Source organism: Heterocephalus glaber, unplaced genomic scaffold (assembly GCF_053883595.1).
Source record: "Heterocephalus glaber isolate CG9 unplaced genomic scaffold, H.glaber_assembly_v1.0 deba00001460, whole genome shotgun sequence".
NCBI classification, from domain to species: domain Eukaryota; kingdom Metazoa; phylum Chordata; class Mammalia; order Rodentia; family Bathyergidae; genus Heterocephalus; species Heterocephalus glaber.
Window position 1 is genome coordinate 1,298,387 of NW_028258307.1, and position 19,862 is coordinate 1,318,248.

Below are 19,862 nucleotides of genomic sequence, written 5' to 3' on the forward strand. Positions count from 1 at the left end.
AAATGGCCTGGTTTTTGCACCAAACCTGCATATTTCCTCCCAGATAGCCTACATCATGTCCAGGTGACTTGTGATACCTAACAAAATGGAAGTACTATGTACATTGCTGTCATGCTGTACCGTTTAGGGAATCGTGACCCCCAAAAGTTTGTACATGTTCAGTACAAATGAAATGTTTTCAGTCTTAGGTTGGTTGAAGTTGAGGATGGGAAGCCTGGGGGGCGAGAGGGCCTGAACCCTGAGGGTCTGACCCCTCCCTCTTTCGGTCTGGCTGAGCGGAGCTTCTCTTGCTGCTCCCTTCTGATCTCCTCTCTCAAAGCTCAGTGGCACCATCCTCCGGGCCAGTCCTGCACAGCTCTCCCTGAGTGGCCCCAGCCATGGCCTTGGCTTCACCCCCCTGGGCCCCTTCTGCACCTCCAGCCCCATCTCTGCCCCCCTGTGCCCCATACACACCCCAGGGGCCTCCCAGGACTGCTTCCTGGTGACTCCCCATCTCCAGTGCTGCTCTCTGCTCCTGCTGCCCCACCTTGATTGGTCGGTGAACAGGACAAGCAAGGGCAGGGACTTTTTCCAGGTCCGCTGTGCCTCCCATAGTGCCTGGCAGGCAGTAGGTGCTCAGCTATGTCCACTGGATGCTTGAATCTGCTTGGGAGGGGGCTGGACTGCAACACAGAGTGCTCAGGAGGGTCTTGAAGGGGAACTTTTGTTAAATTGAAGAACACAGGGCCCACCCAGGATGAACAAACTACAGGGTGTGTTATCCTGAGAGGTAGCAGAGTTGAATGAGAAGCCACCTTCATTCAGCACTTGAGATAAATTCATAAAGACAGATCCACTATGAACTGAAAAAGACACTGGATGATTCCAGCCACCCCATACCCAAGGCTTAGGATGGGCACTAGCATATCCTCCCATGGTGCCCAGGGCTGCTTCCGGCCCTGCCCCAGGTGGTGTTATACTGTGCTTCTGTTTGTATGTTTGTGATATAACTCAGAGCTCCAGAAAAGTCCAGAGCACTTACTTACGGCCGGGGCTTCCCCCCTGAAAATGTGAAGGACTCAGAACAGCAGGTGGCATTTTCCCTGGCAGAGCCCTCTGCCTGCGTGCTCGTGGGCCACCTGGACCCTGGCACATCCAGGTCACAGTGGGCACCCGGGCAGCACTGGCGGGAACCTACGTCCGAAGTCCTCAGCCCTAGGGTACAGGTAGAGTGGCCCTTGCCATTCTGGGCATGGCAGCTGTCACAATGTCAGCCACGGCCTCCTGCCTAGGGCTCATCTTACTGGCTGGAGAGGGAAACAGTGCTTCCATTCAGGCTTGGGGACTCTGCCAGCACAGAGGATGAGGCGTAAGGAGGAGACTGGAAAAGTAGGAGTGAGGCTCATCCAGCTCTGCGGATCACCACAGGGCCACGGGATGACCTGGAGCCAGAGAAAGGGACCTCGCCTGCCCCTGCCCGGAAGTGGGAATGTGAACATCTGAACTTTCCACAACTCCCGGATTTTGCTAACTGGATGCTCAGTTTGTTTATTCATTTATTAGAAAACATCAGGTGAGCCAGGCATGGTAGCACGCACCTGTAATCCCAGTACCCAGGAGGGTGAAACAGGATGGTCGCCACAAGTTGGAGGCCAGCCTGGGCTAAACAGTGAGTTCAAGGCCAGCCTGGACTACATAGCAAGCCCTTTGTCTCAAAAAACCAAACCCTAAAAATGTCAGACGCCTGTGCTATGGCAGGCAGTGCGCCTCCTACCAGAGAAACAAAGATAAACAGACACCCCAAACGTGGTCTCCACTCTGGGAGGTTATAATGCGGCGCAGAAGGCATTTCTCCAAGACTTGGGCTCTCCAAGGAACCTAAACCTCTTTAAGCAGGTTTGTGGCCTGGCCCCTTCTGTGGGTGGGAAATGCAGCTGGAGTGAGGTGGCTGGGGCTCTGTCCACGACTGTCCAGCAAGTGACGTTCAGGTCACCCCACCGACAAGACCTCATGTCCAGCAAGACCCTGGGCGGCGGCTACTGTGTGCAACCTCCTGCTTCCTAAAGCTCCCAGGCGCTTCCCCTGCGCTTCCGCTAGGCCTGGGAAGAAATGCTATTTCATGCCGGCTCTCTCTCTCGCCCCAGCTGCCACCATGGCTCAGCCGATGTCAGACACGTGGACCAGGAGGTCTAAAAATAGCTCCGATCTGATGTGCCACTCCCAGGGGCAGAGCTGGCAGCGGCCCGCCACCTCCCTCCATGTGGAGGCCTCTGCTGGATGGGGCGGGGGTGTGGAGTCCTCTGGTGCCAGCCGGGCCCTGGGCAGGTGGCAGGTTCTAGAACCCACCCTCACACTCAGAGCCATGGGCATGCAGCCTGGGCTCTCACAGCTGAGCGCAGGGCCTGCCTCGGTGCGCTGTCCCAGTGGGGAGGGTGCTGGGCACACCTTGCCTTTTGGGTGGTTTTGAGGGAGTCACAGGCGGGACTGGTGTGCAGGGCCGTGCTTGGCCTTGAGAAACTTCTAGAGCTGAGAGAGCCCACTAGAAGCCTACAGCGCCCACCTGCCCTCTGGGGGTCAGGGTGTCTAGCAGCCTTGTAGATTGGCTTTCACTCTCTTCAGCTGCCCAGGAAGGCAGAGAACCTGCCTCTTTGGAGCTGCTTGCTAAGTGCGTTGTGTTCAACCCAAATCTTTCCTGCTTTTATTTTTTTACTTTTATTTTTTGCAGTACTGGGAACTGAAGCCATGTGCACGCTAGGCCAGCGCTCTCTCCTGGAGCCACACCCCCAGGCCCTCTTGCATGCTTTGCTGCACTCCAGCCCCACCTGGCCACCTGTCCCCGGGACGAGTGTCATGTGTGTTTGAAGCTGGGACTCCAGGTATCTTGTGGTCAACGAGTCCAGCCTTCCACTCTAGTACACTCTGATTGGATGGCTGCTACCACGGACTCTGGGCACAGGGATGTCCCTCCGTGGAGGTTAAAATCTAGTTAGATCCCAGCACTCTGGGAGGCTGAGGCAGGAGGCTCACAAGCTTGAGCCCAGCCTGGGCAGCTTAGCAACTTAGCGAGAGCCTCAGGGGACCCACGAGCAACACAGCCAGGCAGAGAGAGGCTTAACGTGGAGACTGGAAGCACAGCCCCTGGGGGCAGCCACCCTGGTGTGCACCCCACAGCGCCCCCTGTCCTTCTCTTGCTTCAGCTTCATCATGGGGACCTCTAGGGTTTTGTGGGGGAATCCTGTGAGCACAGAGTGAACCCATCCATTTCGCTGGCACCAAGGATGAGGCCAGTACATGGAGCTACTATGACACTGAGTCCCCAGAACCATGAGGACCAGGGACAGAAAATGCCCTAACCTGGCAGGGGTGAGGCACTGGAGGGGCGCTGAGCCTGCTCAGGGAGGGCCCCAGGCAGGTGGGCCAGCAGGAGCCAAGCCCCAGTGAGGGGTACCCAGGAAGCCCTCGTGGCTGGGGATGGGGGCTTGGAAGACACATTCCAAGATCCAGGCCACCCCCAGCCGCCTTGTGTAGAAGGGAAACGCAGAGCCCCACAGGCTAGGTCCCTCCCAAGCTGTCGTGGCCCCAGACCTCCTGCACCCCACCTTTGGGCCTTTGCATGTGGTCACCCTGTCTGGGACTTTCTTACCTGGGGTGTGGTCAGCAAGGACAAGACACACAGGAGACAGGTCCTGCCACACCCTCCGGAGCAGGCACCCAGACGAGATGTGCTGTGAATCCCAGAGCCCTGCACCTCAGTAACGGTCGGGACTCCCAGCCAGCCCGGCGCAGAGAGGGGAAGCACAACAGGGTGGACGGGGTGGGCAGGGGACCTGGCAAGTCGGGACACATGGGGGGCTCAGCTCTGCCCTCAACAATGGGGCACATACACCGGATTTGGAGACCCCCGGCCCCCTCTCTTCTCTCTGCCTGGTAATTGGAGCCTTGCTGTCCCCTCTGAAGGAGTCTGCAGGGGCCAAGAGGGGCCCAGCGGCTTGAGGGGTTTGGCTTTCTTCTCTGTCTGCCCACCTCCCCTGCGGAGGCCGCGGTGACAGTGAATGGCCGGAAGCAGGTCGCCCTGGATAAGGGGGACAGACAGACAGACCTGCGACCCAGGCTGACTGAGTGCAGGCCAGGCAGATGTGGCTGTGGGCTCACAGGTATCCCATGCGTGTACAAGTGTGTGGCAGTGTGTGTGTGCACGCCATGTCTGTGGATGTGCATGCGTGTTCCGTATGGCTGACTGGGTCCTCACAGCATGTGTGTCCACGTGTGGGGTGTCCGTGTGGAGTGTGTCCCCATGGGTGGCGTGCGGGTGGGTGCAGGGCTGGGTGTGCACATGGAAGAGGGTGTGTGCATGGCAGCTACACCAGGGTAAGGGCAGGCCCCTGGAGGGCTGCTTTTGTTCAAATGTGCCAAAGGGATAAAGGCATTTTGACAAGAGCAGGGGGATGACTATTATTAACTTCACAGAAAAGCCCTGTCCTGCCTTAGGGCTGGGCTTTGTGGCTCTTTCTGGAAATCGCCTGAAGTGAGCTCGGCCGGAAGGGGTCAGAGAGCACCCCTCGAGCTGGGCTGCTGCCGCTCTGCTGGAGGCGTCCTGGGTGCGCCTCTGGGGACCTGTGTGCTTTGGTGGCCTCAGGCCCCAGGGCCTCCTTGGTGAGCCCAGGGGTGGTAGGTGAGACTCCGAGGGCTAGGGGTCAGGGGGACGTCGGGCTGTCACCAGCCCAGTCCAGCCCCTCCAGGTCCTCATGGCTTCACAGCCTGAAGCTGCCACAAGACTCACGACCAAGAAGGCTCCGAGGTGCGGGCGTGGGACCGGAGCCTCCCCTGGCACGTCACAGGCAGCAGGTTCTGCAGGCTCTCCTGGGTGCTGGTAGGGGCTGGGCCGGCCCTCGGGGCTTGGGGTCCTGTGGGGGACAGAGCCTAACCACAGCTCCCACACACCCTCCACATGGTCTATTGTTTGGGTCACAGACACCAGCTGGACAAGCAGCCAGTCCCTTTCCCTCTGTTTCCTGTCAAAAGGACCCCATGGGGTTGGCAGGGCAGGGGCCCCACCCCATGCCAAGCGCTCCTGCTGGTGCCTGCTGGCCTCAGTCGTTACTACTTGGCGTTGTTGTCATCCTCACCCCGGATCCCTTCATCCTGTCCCCAAGTGCCAACCTACATGCCACTCTGCCCCTGGGACTTCTGGAGCACTTGGAGTCCAGGGCTGAGGCTCTGCAGTGGATGTGGGGATGGGGAGGTAGGCAGAGGGACCCAAAAGAGGAGGCTGTGGCAGGAGGAGGCAGGAGGAGGGGCCTCCTCTCAGGCCCTGCCGAGGTGAGGGCTGCCACCAGGAGTCGGAGACCACTCATCCTTGGCATCTGAGAGGCCTGTGCTGGTGGCCCCAACACTGTGGCAGCTGGGACCAGAGCCAGGTCCTCGCCTGCTCCTAGGCCTGGCCTCCCATCCACGCAGAGCCACTTGCATGGTGGTCCGGCCCCAAAGGAACAGCGGGAGCTACTGGCTCCCTCTGGAGCTCAGTTTCTGGCTGGAGAGGATCCCTGGGTCGGGTCTGGGGCACCAGCCAGCAGGGACCAACTAGACCCCGGCAGAGGGCACGTGTGTGCCAGCAGGGTCCTGGGCAGCAGGCACAAGTCTCCTCTGTCGTGGATAGGCGACACTGCTCCTGACCAAGGGGCGCTCCTGGGGGCTGGGAGGGGCTGGGAAGGCACGCGCTTTGCAGTGTGGCTTTGCTCCCAGGGCAGCCCCTGCAGGTGGCCATGGCCAGGAAAGAGCTGCCTGCTCTACACAGGGCCCACGGCTGGAATTCGGTACCTGCCTCAGTCTCCACCCAGCCCAGACTCAGATCTCCAGTGACTTCCTGGGGCTTCAGGTCCCCTGCCTGGCCCACGGGCGCTGGCAGGAAGCTGGTGCCCTTTGCACAGTGGCAGCTGGAGGAGGTGGCCTGGGGCTCAGGGGCGCTCAGTGCACTCAGGCTGTGGCTCTCACTGCCTCCCATCTGAGCTCCTGCCTCCGTGCGTCTCCTGCTCCTCCTGCCTTCCCTTCCCGTCCTCCTCCTCCCCATCTCCTCCCTCCCTCCTCTTACCTGTCTCTGTCTCAAATCCTCCCTCCCTCTTGTCTTTCCTCCTTTCAACTACAAATGCTCTGGGCTTACAATGCTTTAACTTACAATGCCCTGACTACACTGCTGTGAAAGCGGTCTGCAGTCAGTAGAACCTGCGCATGGGGTTTGAATTTGGGTCTTTTTCCGGTCTTGTGATATTCGGCACAGTCCTCTCTCGATGCTGACAGTCCTGTGATCCCAGGGGAAATAGCTCACCCTTCCTGCCGGGCGCACTGCGCTGAGCTGTGGGCCTCAGTGGTCAGGTGTCTCAGATGTAGTTTGGACCTAATACTTCCAATTTAAGACATGTTTTTTGGGACATAACCCCAGGGTGTCTCTGACCTGTCCCAGCGCCGACCATGCGCCAGAATGTCACCTAAGTGGAACCACGTGGTCTATGACTGCTGACAGAGGCAGGCCCTGCAGCGTGTGGCCCTCAAGAGCCACCGTATCGATGGACCCTGCCCTGCATCCCCCGGTATGGACATGCATGTTTGTTTATCCATCTACCTCTTGAAGGATAATTAGCACCTATGAGTATGACTGGAAAAACATCTGTGTACATGCTTTTTGTGAGGACATAAGTTTTAGTTTCCAGAATAAAAACCCAGGTGTAGGGGGCCAGGGATTTAGCTCAGTGGTGCCGCTGCCAGCCTCAAAAGTGCAAGGTCCCTAGTTCTATCCCCGGTACCAAAAAAAAACACAACAAAAAAAGCCCAGGTGTGCGTGACACGGCGAGAGCATGGTTTACTTTATGAGACTCTCAGCTGTTCCCCAGGGAGCCTGGACCATTGCTTTCATCCCTGCCTTCTGTGAGCATTCCTGTTGCTCCATACTCCCTCCAGCACTTGATATTGTCAGTCCAATACAAGTTTTAGTGATTTCCGTAGGAAGCAATGACTCGTTGTGTGTTTTTTCATTGCGATTTTATATTTGTTTCCTGATTTTACAATGTTGAGCTCTTTTCCTGTGCTTATTTACCATTGTATGCCTTCTTTGGTGAAACGTCTGTTCAAAAATTTGGCCCATTTTGAAACACTGGGTTGATGTGTTGTCTCACTGATGGCTTTGGAGCATCCATTATATATTCTGGTCTCGGGTTTCCTGATGTCTTCAGACCAGAGATAGTGAACCCATGGCACCCATGAAGCACCAGGCTGTTTATCACTGAAAGCTCTAAAAGGTTCGCCACACTGTCCTAGCCTGCCTTTTCTTAACAATGCCATCACATAACAGGAATTTTTAATTTTGATGAAGTTTCATTCATCAAGCTTTCTTTTATGGATCATGAGTTTGCTGTCATATGTAAGAACTCTACCCAAGGCAAGGCCATGAAGATTTTCTCCTAGGTTTTCCTTTTAAAATCTTTCTTTTACATCTTAACCTATGCTACATCTTGTTAACTGTTGCATATGAACAACTAACTGTTCCTGTGTCATTGGGCAGACTTTCTTTTCTTGACTGAGGTGACTTAGCGCTTCTATAAGAAACCAGTTCACTGTAATTACATGGCCTGCTCCTGGGCTCTGTTCTCTTTCCCTGATCCACATTTCTCTCTGCCAATGTGACTCTGTAGTTTTTTAGTAAAGTCCCAAAATCATAGTGTGAGTTCTTCAAATTTATTCTTTTGTGAAGTTATTTTGGCTACTCTAGGTCCTTTACCTTTCTATGGAGATTTTAGAATCTGCAAAAAAAAAAAAAAAAATCCTGTTGGTATGTTTATTTTTACTGAAATTACTTCTAATGTATAAATCAATTTTGGGGCAACTGTCACCTTTACAAAACCGCATCTTCCAATCCATGAGCTTTGTATGTCTCACTATCATCTAGATTTTCTTTGATTAGCATTTTGTAGCTTCAGCATGCAAACATTGCATATTTCATTAGAATTCTATCTAAGAATTTCATTTTTGGAGCTAATTTAAATAGTGTATATCTTAAAAATTTGTTGCCCATCAATAGTTTATAAAATGCTATTGATTTTTATATGCTGACCTAGTACTGTAAGACATTGCTAGATTTATGAATGAATTCCATGGAGTTTTATAGCTACTTCGTGTTTTCAGTCTCAGCAATCATGTCACTTACATTTGGGGCAGTTTCACTCCTTTCTTAGCAGTCTTTCTGTGTATATTTGTCTTTAACTTCGTGCACAGGCTAGCCTTCCAGTACGATACTAAATCAAAGGGAGGGGAAAATAACATCACGGCCTCATTCCCGACCTTAAGACTAAAGCATTCCACCTTTTATCATTGAGTATGACATTAACTGTAGGTTTCTGTAAAGGCCCCATGTCCACGTTGGGTTGAGGAAATATCCTTTCATGTTTAGTTTGCTGAGTTGTTGTTGTTTTTTTTTTTTTTTTACCATGAGTGGATGTTAAATTTTGTCAACCGCCTTATTTCTGCATCCATTGATGTGCCAGGTGGTTTTTGTGAATAATATCATAGATTACTTCAATTGTTTTTTTTGAATACTGAACTAGCCTTCCAGTTCGCACATAAACCCTAGTCAGATCTGTCGCATCATTCTTTCAACACACTATTTGATTTGCTGATATTTTTGAAGACATTTGCATCTTTATTTAGAGGAATATTGCATGCAGTTTAATTTTCCTGCGACGAGTTTGTCTGGCTGTCATGACGGGGTAATGCTGGTCTCATAAAATGAATAGGGAAGTCTGCTTCCTTTTCCACTTTCCAGAAAAGAGCACGCAGATCTGGAGTTGTTTATAGTTTAAGTGACGGCAGGATTTACTCCCTTTTTCAAGGTTCCCTTAAGATCTGGGCACAGCCCTGCAAGGAGCTCTCAGGGTGGGTTGTTCTCCACAATCAAAAGTTTCAACGCCACTTCTGCAAGCAAGGGATTGTAGGCCCAGACAGGCAAACTTCAGCCTCCTGCCCCTTGTGGAAATCGCTTATTTTCCGTCTCAGCCAGGCTTGGGCAGAGCCCTCGCTAACACCCAGTGGAGCAAGACAGTCTGGGATTTCTTCTCCAATTTGCCCAGACCATGACTGGCTATGTGATTTTGGGGAAATCGGTCAGTCTCTCTGAATCTCAGATGAGTCAACAGAAAAAAGAAGTGCTGATGTCAAAAAGCCTGCTCACAGGACTCGAGGGTTCTCCTAGAGCCAGAGATGGGGGTTGCAAATAATTCCAAGGCTCACAGTGGAGCAGAGTGGCTGACAGAAGACAGGAAGAGTGCACCCCAGGGAGCAGGGCTCACCCACCAGGTGGTGGCTTCAATGTTCCCCTGCTGGCCGCTCCCATTCTCAGAGGCATCCATTCCTGGGCCCCACTGGACCAGGTAACACAGCTGTGTGGCAGACTGCGAGGGAGCCCAGGGTTCAGGGCAAACCCTGCTTCTCCGCTGTCACGAGGGGCAGGCTGGACTTAGTGCTGAAGGCAGAGGCAATGGAGTCCCACAGAGGCATGTGGCAGGCGCTAAGGGCACTAGCCCTGGACCAGGCTGCCTGATGATGCAAAGCCCTGTGCAGCCACTTATGCAGCTGGGTAAACTGAGGCTGCAGTTTTCCTCCCGTGAGATGAGGCTAATACTGTGGTTATGAGGAGTAAATGAGTTAATACTTTGCACCGTGTGAAGCAGCTTGCTTGAGGAAGAATGAGGTCATAAAATGTGGGCAGAAGCTCAGAGGCCAGGCAGCTCGCCCTCCCTGCTGCATTTGGGTGGCCGGGGCTAAGTCAGGAGGTGACCTGCCCATGCTGACAGTCCTGGGGGGCACAGGCCAGGCCCAGTTCCGAGCGCTCTCTGCATTACCACCTGTGCTCCATATGAGCCAGTGTTCTCGGGGGAGGCAGTGCGACAGGAGGTGACACAGACATGGAAGCAGACCCAGGAGGAGCAGGTTGGTGTCTTCTCATCTGGAACCTGCCAAGGAAGGGAAGACTCGGGAGTTTGGAGGCCTGGCAGCCGCGTGTCGCCTGCATCACTGTGCCTTCCCCTCGCGACGCTGCACCTCCGGTCGCACCGCGCCTCACCTCCGGTCGCACCGCGCCTCACCCACCGGCCCTGTACCCGCGCTGTCGCAGAGGAGGGCGCGCGCGTCCTAGGTATGAGATCACCGGGGTGCAGCGTCCCTCCCGCGACGCTTAGGGTCTGGCGCCACCGTGTGGCCGCCGGCCAGGCTGTCTGCGCGAAGAGCTGGAAGGCCAGCTAGAAGTAGCCCGCGGGGGACCTCAGAGGTCACCCAGACCAACCGGAAGCAGACAGGCAGAGGCCTGCGGGGAGGGCGAGAGGAGAGGGGACCGCTCCCAGCACTCCCAACTGGTGTTTCCTGAGAGAGGAGGTGGCACGACTGGGCACGTTCAGAGGAGAAATGCCTGTGCCCTTGGGGACAACAGCGTGTGTAGGCAGGAGGGACAGGCACTTTGCTTGTGCTGTTGGGGGACAAGCAGCATCAGGGAGGCAGAGGCCCCAGCCCTGCCTCCCCGTCCCTGTGTGATTGGCACTGGTCAGCTCACTCTCGGACACGGGGGTCCTCGGCCATAAAGCCTCAGCAGTGTGCAGACCTAACTGCTACAAGACAGTGCTCCTGTCACCTCCAGGACCCCAAAAGGAGAGCGGGGAGAGAGGAGGAGCCTTGCTGAGGCCTGGAGGCATCAAGGAGGGAAGGGAGAGCTGCGTGTTCGGCGGACCAGGAGGCCCACACTCACACTGGGCAGGTTGATTGCCGTAGATCCTGGAGTGCGCTGTGCCTGGCACCTCTTTGCTGCTGGGCTTGGGGACAGGCTCCAGCTTTGCCCCTCCTGTGCCCTGGGCTGTCACAGTTGAGACAAGTCAGCTTCTCCTGCAAGTGTTCCGGTCTGATTAGCATGTTCGGGGCTGCTTCCCTTCCTCTGCCCTAGCCTCGGTGGGCAGAGAGGCAGCCTGGGGGAAGATGGAGGGTGGGGGACAGGGCAGGGCTCCTTTGGGCCTGGGAAGGGCAGACCTTGGTGAACCTGGGCGTAGGCGTCATAGATAGGCAGGCTCAGTTCTGCCACACAGCCCCTCCTTCAGCAGCTGGCCATTTGTGGGGCAGCACAGCAGTCTGTAGTCTGGTTTCCGGTGGAGTCTGTGCCCATGGCACCAGAGCAGAGCTGAGTTTCGGATCAGGGACCACTTTGGATTGGTGAGATCCTCAGTGCCAGGCAGAACTGGATGCCTTTCTCTCCTCCTCCTTTGATTCCCTCCTACTTCTCTCTCTTCTGATTTTTTTCCCTCTCTCTTCCCTCTCTTAGTCTGTGCATCTCTGTCCCTCTCCCTGCCATAGCTCTGCCAATAGGGCACAGCAGTCTCCCTCCCTTCCTGGGCCTCTCCCCTGGTTCCCTGGTGTTGTGAATTCACAGGCCCGGGAAGAAGCAACAAGTCGTGGGAAGTGCCACAGCCAGCAAGTGACAGAACTCGAAACAACCAGAATGTAGGGCTTTGCTTCCCCTCAGAGCCTCAGTCTCTCCGCTTGGTAGACGGCGATACCTAGACCTGGCCCACACAGGTGACTCCGTGAGCTGGGAGACCTGCAGCGCCTGGCTGGGGCAGGCGCCCTTGAAATGCAGACAGCATGCCACGGCACTGTTCTCCAGACCCCGAAGGGGGGACCCGTTGCTAGCACGTTTGTTGGAGTTCATGACAGACAGGAAAGACAGATGAGAAGGGGCTGACAAGAGGACAGGGGTGAGCCCAGAGACAGCAAGGCTGGGGGCCGTGAGAGCTGTGGCTTACTCTGAGGGCGGTGGCAAGCTGAGGTAGGTCAGCAGAGGGAGGGAGTGGCACCGTCACACTCGGGATCCGAAAAGAGCACTTTGGGTGCCAGGTGAAGAGGTTGTCATGGGGCAGAGTGGAAGTGCAGGCTGCTGAGGAGACTCGATGCTGGCAGGGAGGGCAGTGCCTGTGGGGACAGAGAGCACCATACATAGTCCCAAGCGGGCCCCTGGAAATGCTCGAGGACAGCAGGGCCTCGATGGGGTGTCATTCATGGGCTGCATCTTTAGGACTCCAGCCGGGCATTTCAGAAGGCGCAGTAATGTATGCCAGCTCCTCCCATGGGCCTGGCACCTGGTCCGCGGCTCCTGTTCTTGATCTAACTGGGCACACAAAGCCCAGGACTCGGACTCTTGCTGGTTTTACCTGGCACCTTAAACCTTCCTCTTGCCTGGGGCTTGAAGACAGAACTCCAGGGTGAGAGCTTACCAGGCACGTCTTCTGGCTGATCCAGCGCCACCCACCCCGGAGGCTGTGTCAGGGTACAGGGCTGGGACAGCTGGCTCGAGGTCCCCGTCTGCAGAGTTGACCTGGAGCCTCTGCTTTTCCACCTGTACCTGCGCCCTTTGCCCCTTGGGCCTTCCACGGAGCCTGGGTGTCACCCTGAGAGTAGAGTCAGTGGATGCAGGACTGCCCAGGGATGGAGGCTCCCTAGCCATCTCTGGGCCTCCCTGGTGTAGAGGGGGACACACAAGCCGCAGTGGACAGTGGCCTGGGGCCACCTCCTACATGCTCTGCCATCGACTCCAGCCTGAGTAGGTGGGGTGGCGCTGGGAGCCCCAGCTGTCCCTCTGCCATCGGTGAGAATTATGCCCATTGACTCACCACCTGGGTGTGGCCAGCCAGGGAGCAGTACTCACAAATGTCAATTACCTTCCTCTCCAGACCGTTAGATCTGGGGGCCGCCCTGCCAGAATGGCCCCCAACTGAACCTGGGGAACCCCTCAGACCTGCTGAGATGCCTGACTGGCCGGCCCTGGGCTATCATGTGGCCCTCCTGGCTCATTCTCCAGATGAGCAGATGGAGGCCAGGAGGGCTAGGATTCCTGACCCCAGGCCTCAGCACTGTGTCCTTGGGCCGGATGAACCTAGACTCACATCCAAGCCTCCAGAACTTCTGCCCACAGCGGTGGGAGGGGCTCTTGGTGTTAGCGGACTTCTGCCGGGTCCTACTGCAGCCCCGGCGCCCACCCACGCTCCTGTGTTCTGTCCCCTGTCTCCTGGCAGGTATATCCGCACCATGTACCTGGGGATTCAGAGCCAGCGGCAGAAGGAACACCAGCGACGCTTCTACTGGGCTATGATGTACGAATATGCAGACGTCAACATGCTGCGCCTCCTGGAGACCTTCCTGGAGAGCGCCCCCCAACTGGTGCTACAGCTCTGCATAATGATCCAGAAGAACAGCGCCGAGACGCTGCCCTGTGAGTGCCGCGCGTCGGCCCCGCCCCGCCCACCACGCCCACCTTCCGGCCACGCCCCCACCGGGCTGACCCGCGGCTTCCGGCCCGCGCAGGTCCTGGCATCTCCCCTGGCGCCGCGGGTCGGGGATGCCCAGCTCAGGGCATGCGATGCTGATGGGGCACAGATTTCCCCGACCCCCCTGTGGGAGCCTGCTCAGCCTTCCCAAGACACCTTGACCCCCCGGGCAGCGCAGAGCGGGCTCTCTTGCGCCTGGGGCAGCAGGGCCAGCCGGGTCCCCGCAGAGCTCAGAGCCTTGGGTCTCCCAAGCCGCCGGAGCGGCCCCTCTCCTCGGGCGTTGGCCTGGGCCGGGTGTTTGCCCCTCTGTGGGTGGGAAGCTCGGCCTGGAGATGGCATGCGACTCTAAGGCAGAATCCGATAGGCGTCAGACGTGGGCTCAGCTGTGCTGCTCTTGCTCCAAGCTCAGGCAGAGGCCCGGCTGTAAGACAGGCTGCAGGGGTTGAGCTCCAGTTGGGGAGAGGGTGGCACACACCTGTCCCTGGCCTCAGGTACCGCCCGGGGATCCTCAGGAGCCCAGCACAGTGCAGACAGCAAGGTCTCCACAGCAGGGGGCCCTCTAAGCACTCTGGCCGCAGGAGCTCCCCTGAGGTTAGGTGTGCGGGTCAAGGCCAGGTCTCAGAGCATGTGCCAGGGGCACAGGAGCTCTCCCAGGGCAGGAGGTGCGGGACCGGAAGGGCCAGAAACGGCGACCCCTGGGGGAGATGGGATAGCCCGGGAAGTCTTGGGGTGTATGAATCCCAGCATCTGCAGAGGTGTCACGGGGAAGGAAAAATCATGCCAAAGGGCAGTGCAAGCGCCAGGGAGACTTGTCAATTCAGGTGGGAGAGATTCCATCCAGCAACCGGAAGCTGGTCTCAGGAGGCAGTGATTGTCTCGTCGCTAGGAGTATTCAAACAGAAAAGTTGCCGGGAGGATTCATCCCGAGGTGCTGACTGAGAGGCTGGCAGGAGCATGTGTGATCTAGCAGCAGAGGCAGCTGGGGGAGAGGCGCCTGCCCTGCTTGGCCCTGCTCCTCCGGCTAGTGTGTTTCCTGGGCTGTCACCTCCAGGCCCTGGCAGTCTTTATTCAGTGTCTGCTGTGTCTGGTGATGCTTTTGTTGTAGCTCTGTCTGCCGAATGGGGCCCCAGGTGTTACTGGTGAGATCCCTGGTTCATTGGCCGTGCTTCGTCAGGCTTTGCGATGACTCCCACCTGCCCTATCGTGTGAATGCTGTAGGTGGGTGGAGAGATCACTGATACCATCCCGACTGCTTTACTAGTTGGGCTTTCCATTCATCTTGCCCGGCGTCAACCTCTGCCCGTACCTTGCTTGCCATCTCTCTACACCTGGTCCTCACTAGTCACTGGGGTAACAATACAGTATTCAGCCTGCAAGGTATATTTGTATGCAGTCTCCCCACAAATATAGACTTTGGTGAAATAATAATAAATAATTAATAATAATATGCTGGAGTCATGTGCATGGAGGCTGTGCTGGTGTTGGGCTTGGGGTGGGCTTGGAACGCAGCCTAGCCTGCAGAAAAGGCAGAGAGAACTGCCTGCAACTTTCTACCCTGTCATTTTGGACTTGATGATTGAGGCGGGGCAATTTCCTGTGCTTCCTCATTGGTAAAGTGGGAATAATGGAGACTTCCAGAGTGGCTGCCAGGGTGGGGTGAGCCACATCCATGGCTCCACGTCGGCGAGGCAGTTTGCGATTCTGCACAGGTGTGTCCAGCCAGGGGCTGGCGTGTGCTGAGGAGTCACAGGGAACCCAGCAGGCCTGGTGCCCACCTTTGCAAATCTTCCGTCCTCTCTGGGAGATGGCCCGAAACAATTAGATGTGGGAAGTCTCCGTGCCTACGTGATGTGGGGCCGGGGCTAATAGGAAGGAAGCCCACTGAGGCAGGGGCCAAGGAAGCCTCTCTGGAGAGCTTCCACTTAGGTGAGGGAATGATGGCAGGCAGGAAGGAGCAGTGATGGGAAGAGCCTGCTCAAAGGCCCTGAGGCAGAAAGAGTGTGGCTTGGTCTGGTGTGGCTGGTGAGCAGTAGGAGGGCAGGAAGGAAGCAAAAGGCAGGGCCCAGAGAGGGGCCTAGTGGCCCCACAAGCTTGAATTTAGGCCATGTGTGGGGGGAGAGGTCATGCAGAAAACTTGACAGAGCTGTGCAAGGGAACAAAGACACCTGGCACAGGTGCGGGGTTGTTGAGGGCTCAGAGGACGGGGACCAAGGGAGTCAGGACATGGAGCGGTGGGCACCTCAGAGGCTGTTCTGGAGAACTGACCACAGGAGCAGAAGAGCCTGACACGTGCACAGCAGAAGGCCTTCTAACTGCGCTTCTGGCAAGAGTGAGCCTGGGGATGGATGGGACTTGCCAGTGTTGTCAGCTCTCCTTACCTTGGGCCTTTGAGATGCATCTGTGTGAACTTCGGCGGGGTCGGGCTGGGGGCTCGCTAGCAGGACTCACAGTGCTGGAGGGGCCAAGTCCTCCTCCTCACGGGGCTCCGTGACCATCTCGTTTTCATCCCAGCATGGGCCAGGCGTGTTCCGAATGCGTTTGCAAAGTCACCCGCCCTTCAGGAATTTAGAGTTTGGTACTCTGCATTTTAGACTTCAAAACTTAGGCACTGGTTCTTCGGGAGCACAGAGGAGAAGGTAACTGTTTCTGGGGACATCACAGAGGAGGTGACGTTCATTCTGGGTCTTGATGGATGAGTAGGAGCTCACTCAGAGGAGAAGGTTGGGCATTGGAACACAAGTGCCAAGGGACAAGGCCTGAGAGAGCCTGTTTCGGTGGGTGGGGAGGGGCTCTGAGCCCAGGGACCATGGAGTGCGTTGCCCACAGGATGGTGGTGATAGTGGTGGCTATGCCAACACCCAAAGTTAAAACTTGGGAGCTCAGAACGGGGTTTAGTCTAAGCTCATATGGACTGATTAACCATTGAAGTCCCACGGCAGCTCTTGAAGCAGACGCTTTTATTATTCCCATTCTGTGGCTGATAATGCTGAGGCCCAAAGAGGTCAGGGACCATGCACAAGGCCATAGGCTTGTGAGGGGGGACTGGGGCCTCTACCCAGGCAGCCAGGCTCCAAGCCTGTGCTGTAAGCCAGGGCAGCTGGGGCTGAGTCTGAAGGAGACAGACTTGCACGAACTCTGTGGGAGCAGGTCCGTGATCCAAGGGAGAGGAAGGACTGTCACGCACCACTGCCCAGCTGGGGACCAGCACACGCTGATCAGCATGGGTGTGTAGGTGGGCGTGAGTTCCAGGGGCCACCACAAGGACTGGACCAGAGAGGACACTTCTGCCTCTTGTCTCCTGAGTGTGTGTAGCCTGGCAATTTGAAAGTGTCCTCAGTCTCAGAGCTTCCTGCCCAGGCCACCTCTGCAAGGTGCTCCCAGAGAGAGCTGAGTGTGACCAGTCAGGAATGGGCTTGAGACTTAGGACCCTCCTGTCCTAAGGCTTGTCCACACACAGACGCCAGGCACCCGCTCTGGGAAAACCTTGCCACTTAAGCACCCGCCTGTCATTCTGACCTCGAATGAGGTTCTTGAGAGATAAAGGGAGTCCGGCCTCTTTGAAGGCTGCCTGTCCTCCTGCTGCCCTGCACATAAAATCTCAGCCTCTGTGCTGGAAACTGGGACTTCAGTGATTATGGAGCTCACCACTTTTATAGATGGAGAAGCTGAAGCCCAAGGGAGAGCGAGGACTATTCCAAAGTGCCCCACCGGCTCGGTCAGAGGTTTGGCAATGAATCCTAGTGCCCCACACACCCAATATGGTGCACGGTCCTTCAATCTTCTTAGACTTCTGTCTCAGAGGAGCCAGAGGAAATCCCAGGTGTCCTCAGAGACCGCCTAACTGCAGGTACCCCTCAACCTTCAAATTCAGTTAGGGCCACAACTGGAGGTCCCTAGATGGGCTTGGGTTTGGGCTGGGACTGGAACTTGAAGGTAGAGTAATGGGGTACAGAGCTGGTGAGGTGCAGAGCAGCCCTGCTCAGGGGAACATTGACAATGTGCCCCCGGGGCTGGGCGTCTCTTGGCGGTGAACAAAGCAGGCTGTGACTTGTTCTTCTAAGCGACACTGTCATGCGGTGCTTTCCAGGAGCTCTGGGAACCCATGAGTGGAGGTGGGGAGATGTCAGCCTCAGGGGCCATCGATCCCATTGTGAAGCTGACACACAGAGGAGGAAGGAAGTTGCCACAACAAGGCAGGCACTCTCAAAGGGCCCCCTGCCCCTTGCCACCTGGCCTGCAGTTGAGATGACGACATGACAGGAAGAGCCCATGGTCCTTCAGCTAGCCATTCATAATCACAGATCCCAGGGTCACACTTGCATCCACACAAGCGTCTTTGCTAAGGCAAAGAAGTGCGAGAGAACATGAAGCCCTGCAACCAAACGTGGATCTTCCTTTACACAGACGTGTCTGAGAAGCAATGAGGCACCGTTGTTTCTGTGTCTTTGGTGCCAACCACCCTACTAGTTTCTTCCTTCTTAACTCCACTGCCAGACTCCTCTGGCCTCACAAGCCCTTCCGGTGGCTTGCACTGGAATTTCACGTCAGCTTCTTTTTCTAGCAAGAGCTCTGACTGACAGCAACCAAATGACTCAAATAGGTGAGCGATCTTTCCCCTTCTCCTGCTCACATTAGGCTAGTGTGCCTGTGCTGTCTCCAGCTGCTGCTCCGCATGCTGCTTCTTCCCCTGGTGAGGGCAAAGAGCCTCTCACAGGAGCCTCAGCTCCCATGGCTCGGTGCCCTGACCAGGCCTCCCTCGAGGAAGGAGCACGGTTTCCGGTGCTGGTCCACAGGCGCATGGAAGGCCTCCCAAGGCTTCCCAGTGCTGGCTGCTGGGCTCCTGCTGCACCTCCCTTCCTTCTTCTCCCCAAAAGGGACAACATCCATGTCTCCTCTTAGAGCATTTCTTTTCTTAAGTGACAAATGCTCTCTGGTCCTTTCCAGTCCTGCTCACGTGCGCATTGGCTGTCACTCTCTGCAAGTCCAGAACACAAAAGGTAACTACTTCATCGTCTTAGTCCACTTTCTGTGTATAACAGAATAGCAGAGACTGAGTGATTGGGAAAGAATGGAAGTGTACTCAGCTTACGGCTCTGGAGGCTGGGAAGACAAGAGCATGCCTCTGGCATCTGGTGTAGGCTCCTGCACATCAGAATGTGGCACAGGGCAGCCATGGTAAGACGGAGCAAGTGTGCCAGCTTGGCTCGTTCTTCTCATGAAGCCACTACTTTCATGACCTCATTGGATCATAGTCACCTACTGAAAGCTCCACCTCCAGATCCCATTAACTTATACTTTGAGGATTTGGTTTCCAGAACGTGAGCTTTGGGGATCACATTCAAACTGCCACAGTCATCGCCTGGGACCCGGTTACAGTGGGGTGAGGCTGCTGCCCTGAAGCAATGGTAACCTGGCCGTGGGTGGCAGATCCTGGGTCTGTGCCGTTCACCATAGCTGTTATTTTCCCACTTTGTTCCCTCATAAACAGGAAGTCAAATTTGTTACTGAAACGGCCAATTTGTGGCATCAAACAACACTGGGTGATGAATGCCCTTGCCCAGAGGAGTTTCTGGGCCCCTGTCTGCTCACGTGCCCACCCCTCCCTGGTGGGACGCTCCTTGGCTGCAGTCCTCTCAGAGGGCAGCTGGGCCACCTCTGGGATGCCCTGAGCTTCAGACTGAGGGTACACAGAGGTGCCCACATGAGATCTCATCTTCAGGTTGCCCCTTTCATTCTTGTGTCTTGGCCACCCGCAGATAAATAAAGGAGAAGATGTACAAGTCCCTCTTGGTCCCCTGTTTCTGACTATTCTGCCTCTTCGTCTTTGCTGATGGAGAGAGCCACGTCAATACAGGACCTCCTCCTCCAGCAGAACACGGACAGAGGTGTTTCCCCGAGTCTCCTCCTGACTCTGCCTCCTTTTCCCTTCTGGAGGCAGTACCATGGGCAGTCTGCTTTGTGTGCACCCACAGGTCCTGCTGGCCAGGCAGCACAACCCTCAACCCTTCCTCTTCAAAGTCACAAAACATGCTGTCACACAGAACTTGCTGAACTGCCTCAATCTAGCCTGAATCAAGCCTTTCAGGGAGGTTGCCCCTAACAACGGACAAGGAGGGTCTTAAAACAGCAGAAAAAAAATCCAAGAATGGAATACTCAATGGATTTGCTTACAGCTGATACAGGTACAGTAGCAGTTGGCCATTTGGTCATGTTTGTGCATGAGAAGTTGGCACAGAGCGGGACACTGCTATGAGCTTCCTGAGCTGGTAGAGGTGACCACGGTGGTGCCCCAGGAGAAGGCACTCCGGCAGCAAGTTTAGAGGCCTGAGCAATGACTAGCAAGGAAGTGCTTATTAATCTATTATGTGCCCTATAGTGTCTGTAGGAGCTGGAGACAGACACAGTAAGAAAAAAGCCAAACAGAACCCCTGCCCTCTTGGTACCTGCCTCTCTTGCAGAGAGACAGGCAGTAAGCAAAGCAAATATTTTGTTTCATATATTGGAGAATAACAAGCCCTGAGGGGCACAGTGGAGCAAGCA

General features: G+C 55.9%; 1 protein-coding gene and 1 long non-coding RNA gene across 3 annotated transcripts in view; one reads left to right on the forward strand and one right to left on the reverse strand.

Moving 5' to 3' along the window:
• Xkr6 (XK related 6) overlaps positions 1–19,862 on the forward strand; it is a 234,740-nt gene that overhangs the window by 185,511 nt on the left and 29,367 nt on the right. The window contains exon 2 of the mRNA XM_004848447.3: positions 13,071–13,267. Coding sequence (XP_004848504.1) covers positions 13,071–13,267 — 197 coding nt within the window. The remainder of the gene's footprint in view (positions 1–13,070; positions 13,268–19,862) is intronic.
• Positions 6,807–13,257, reverse strand: LOC110350053 (uncharacterized). 2 transcript variants are annotated; one of them, XR_002396354.2, is made up of 3 exons: positions 13,090–13,257; positions 10,760–11,970; positions 6,807–9,974 (listed from the first exon to the last, which is right to left on the reverse strand). It is a non-coding gene; the product is annotated as an uncharacterized LOC110350053 (long non-coding RNA). The 2 variants fall into 2 exon arrangements; XR_002396353.2 differs by having other exon boundaries at positions 6,807–11,970.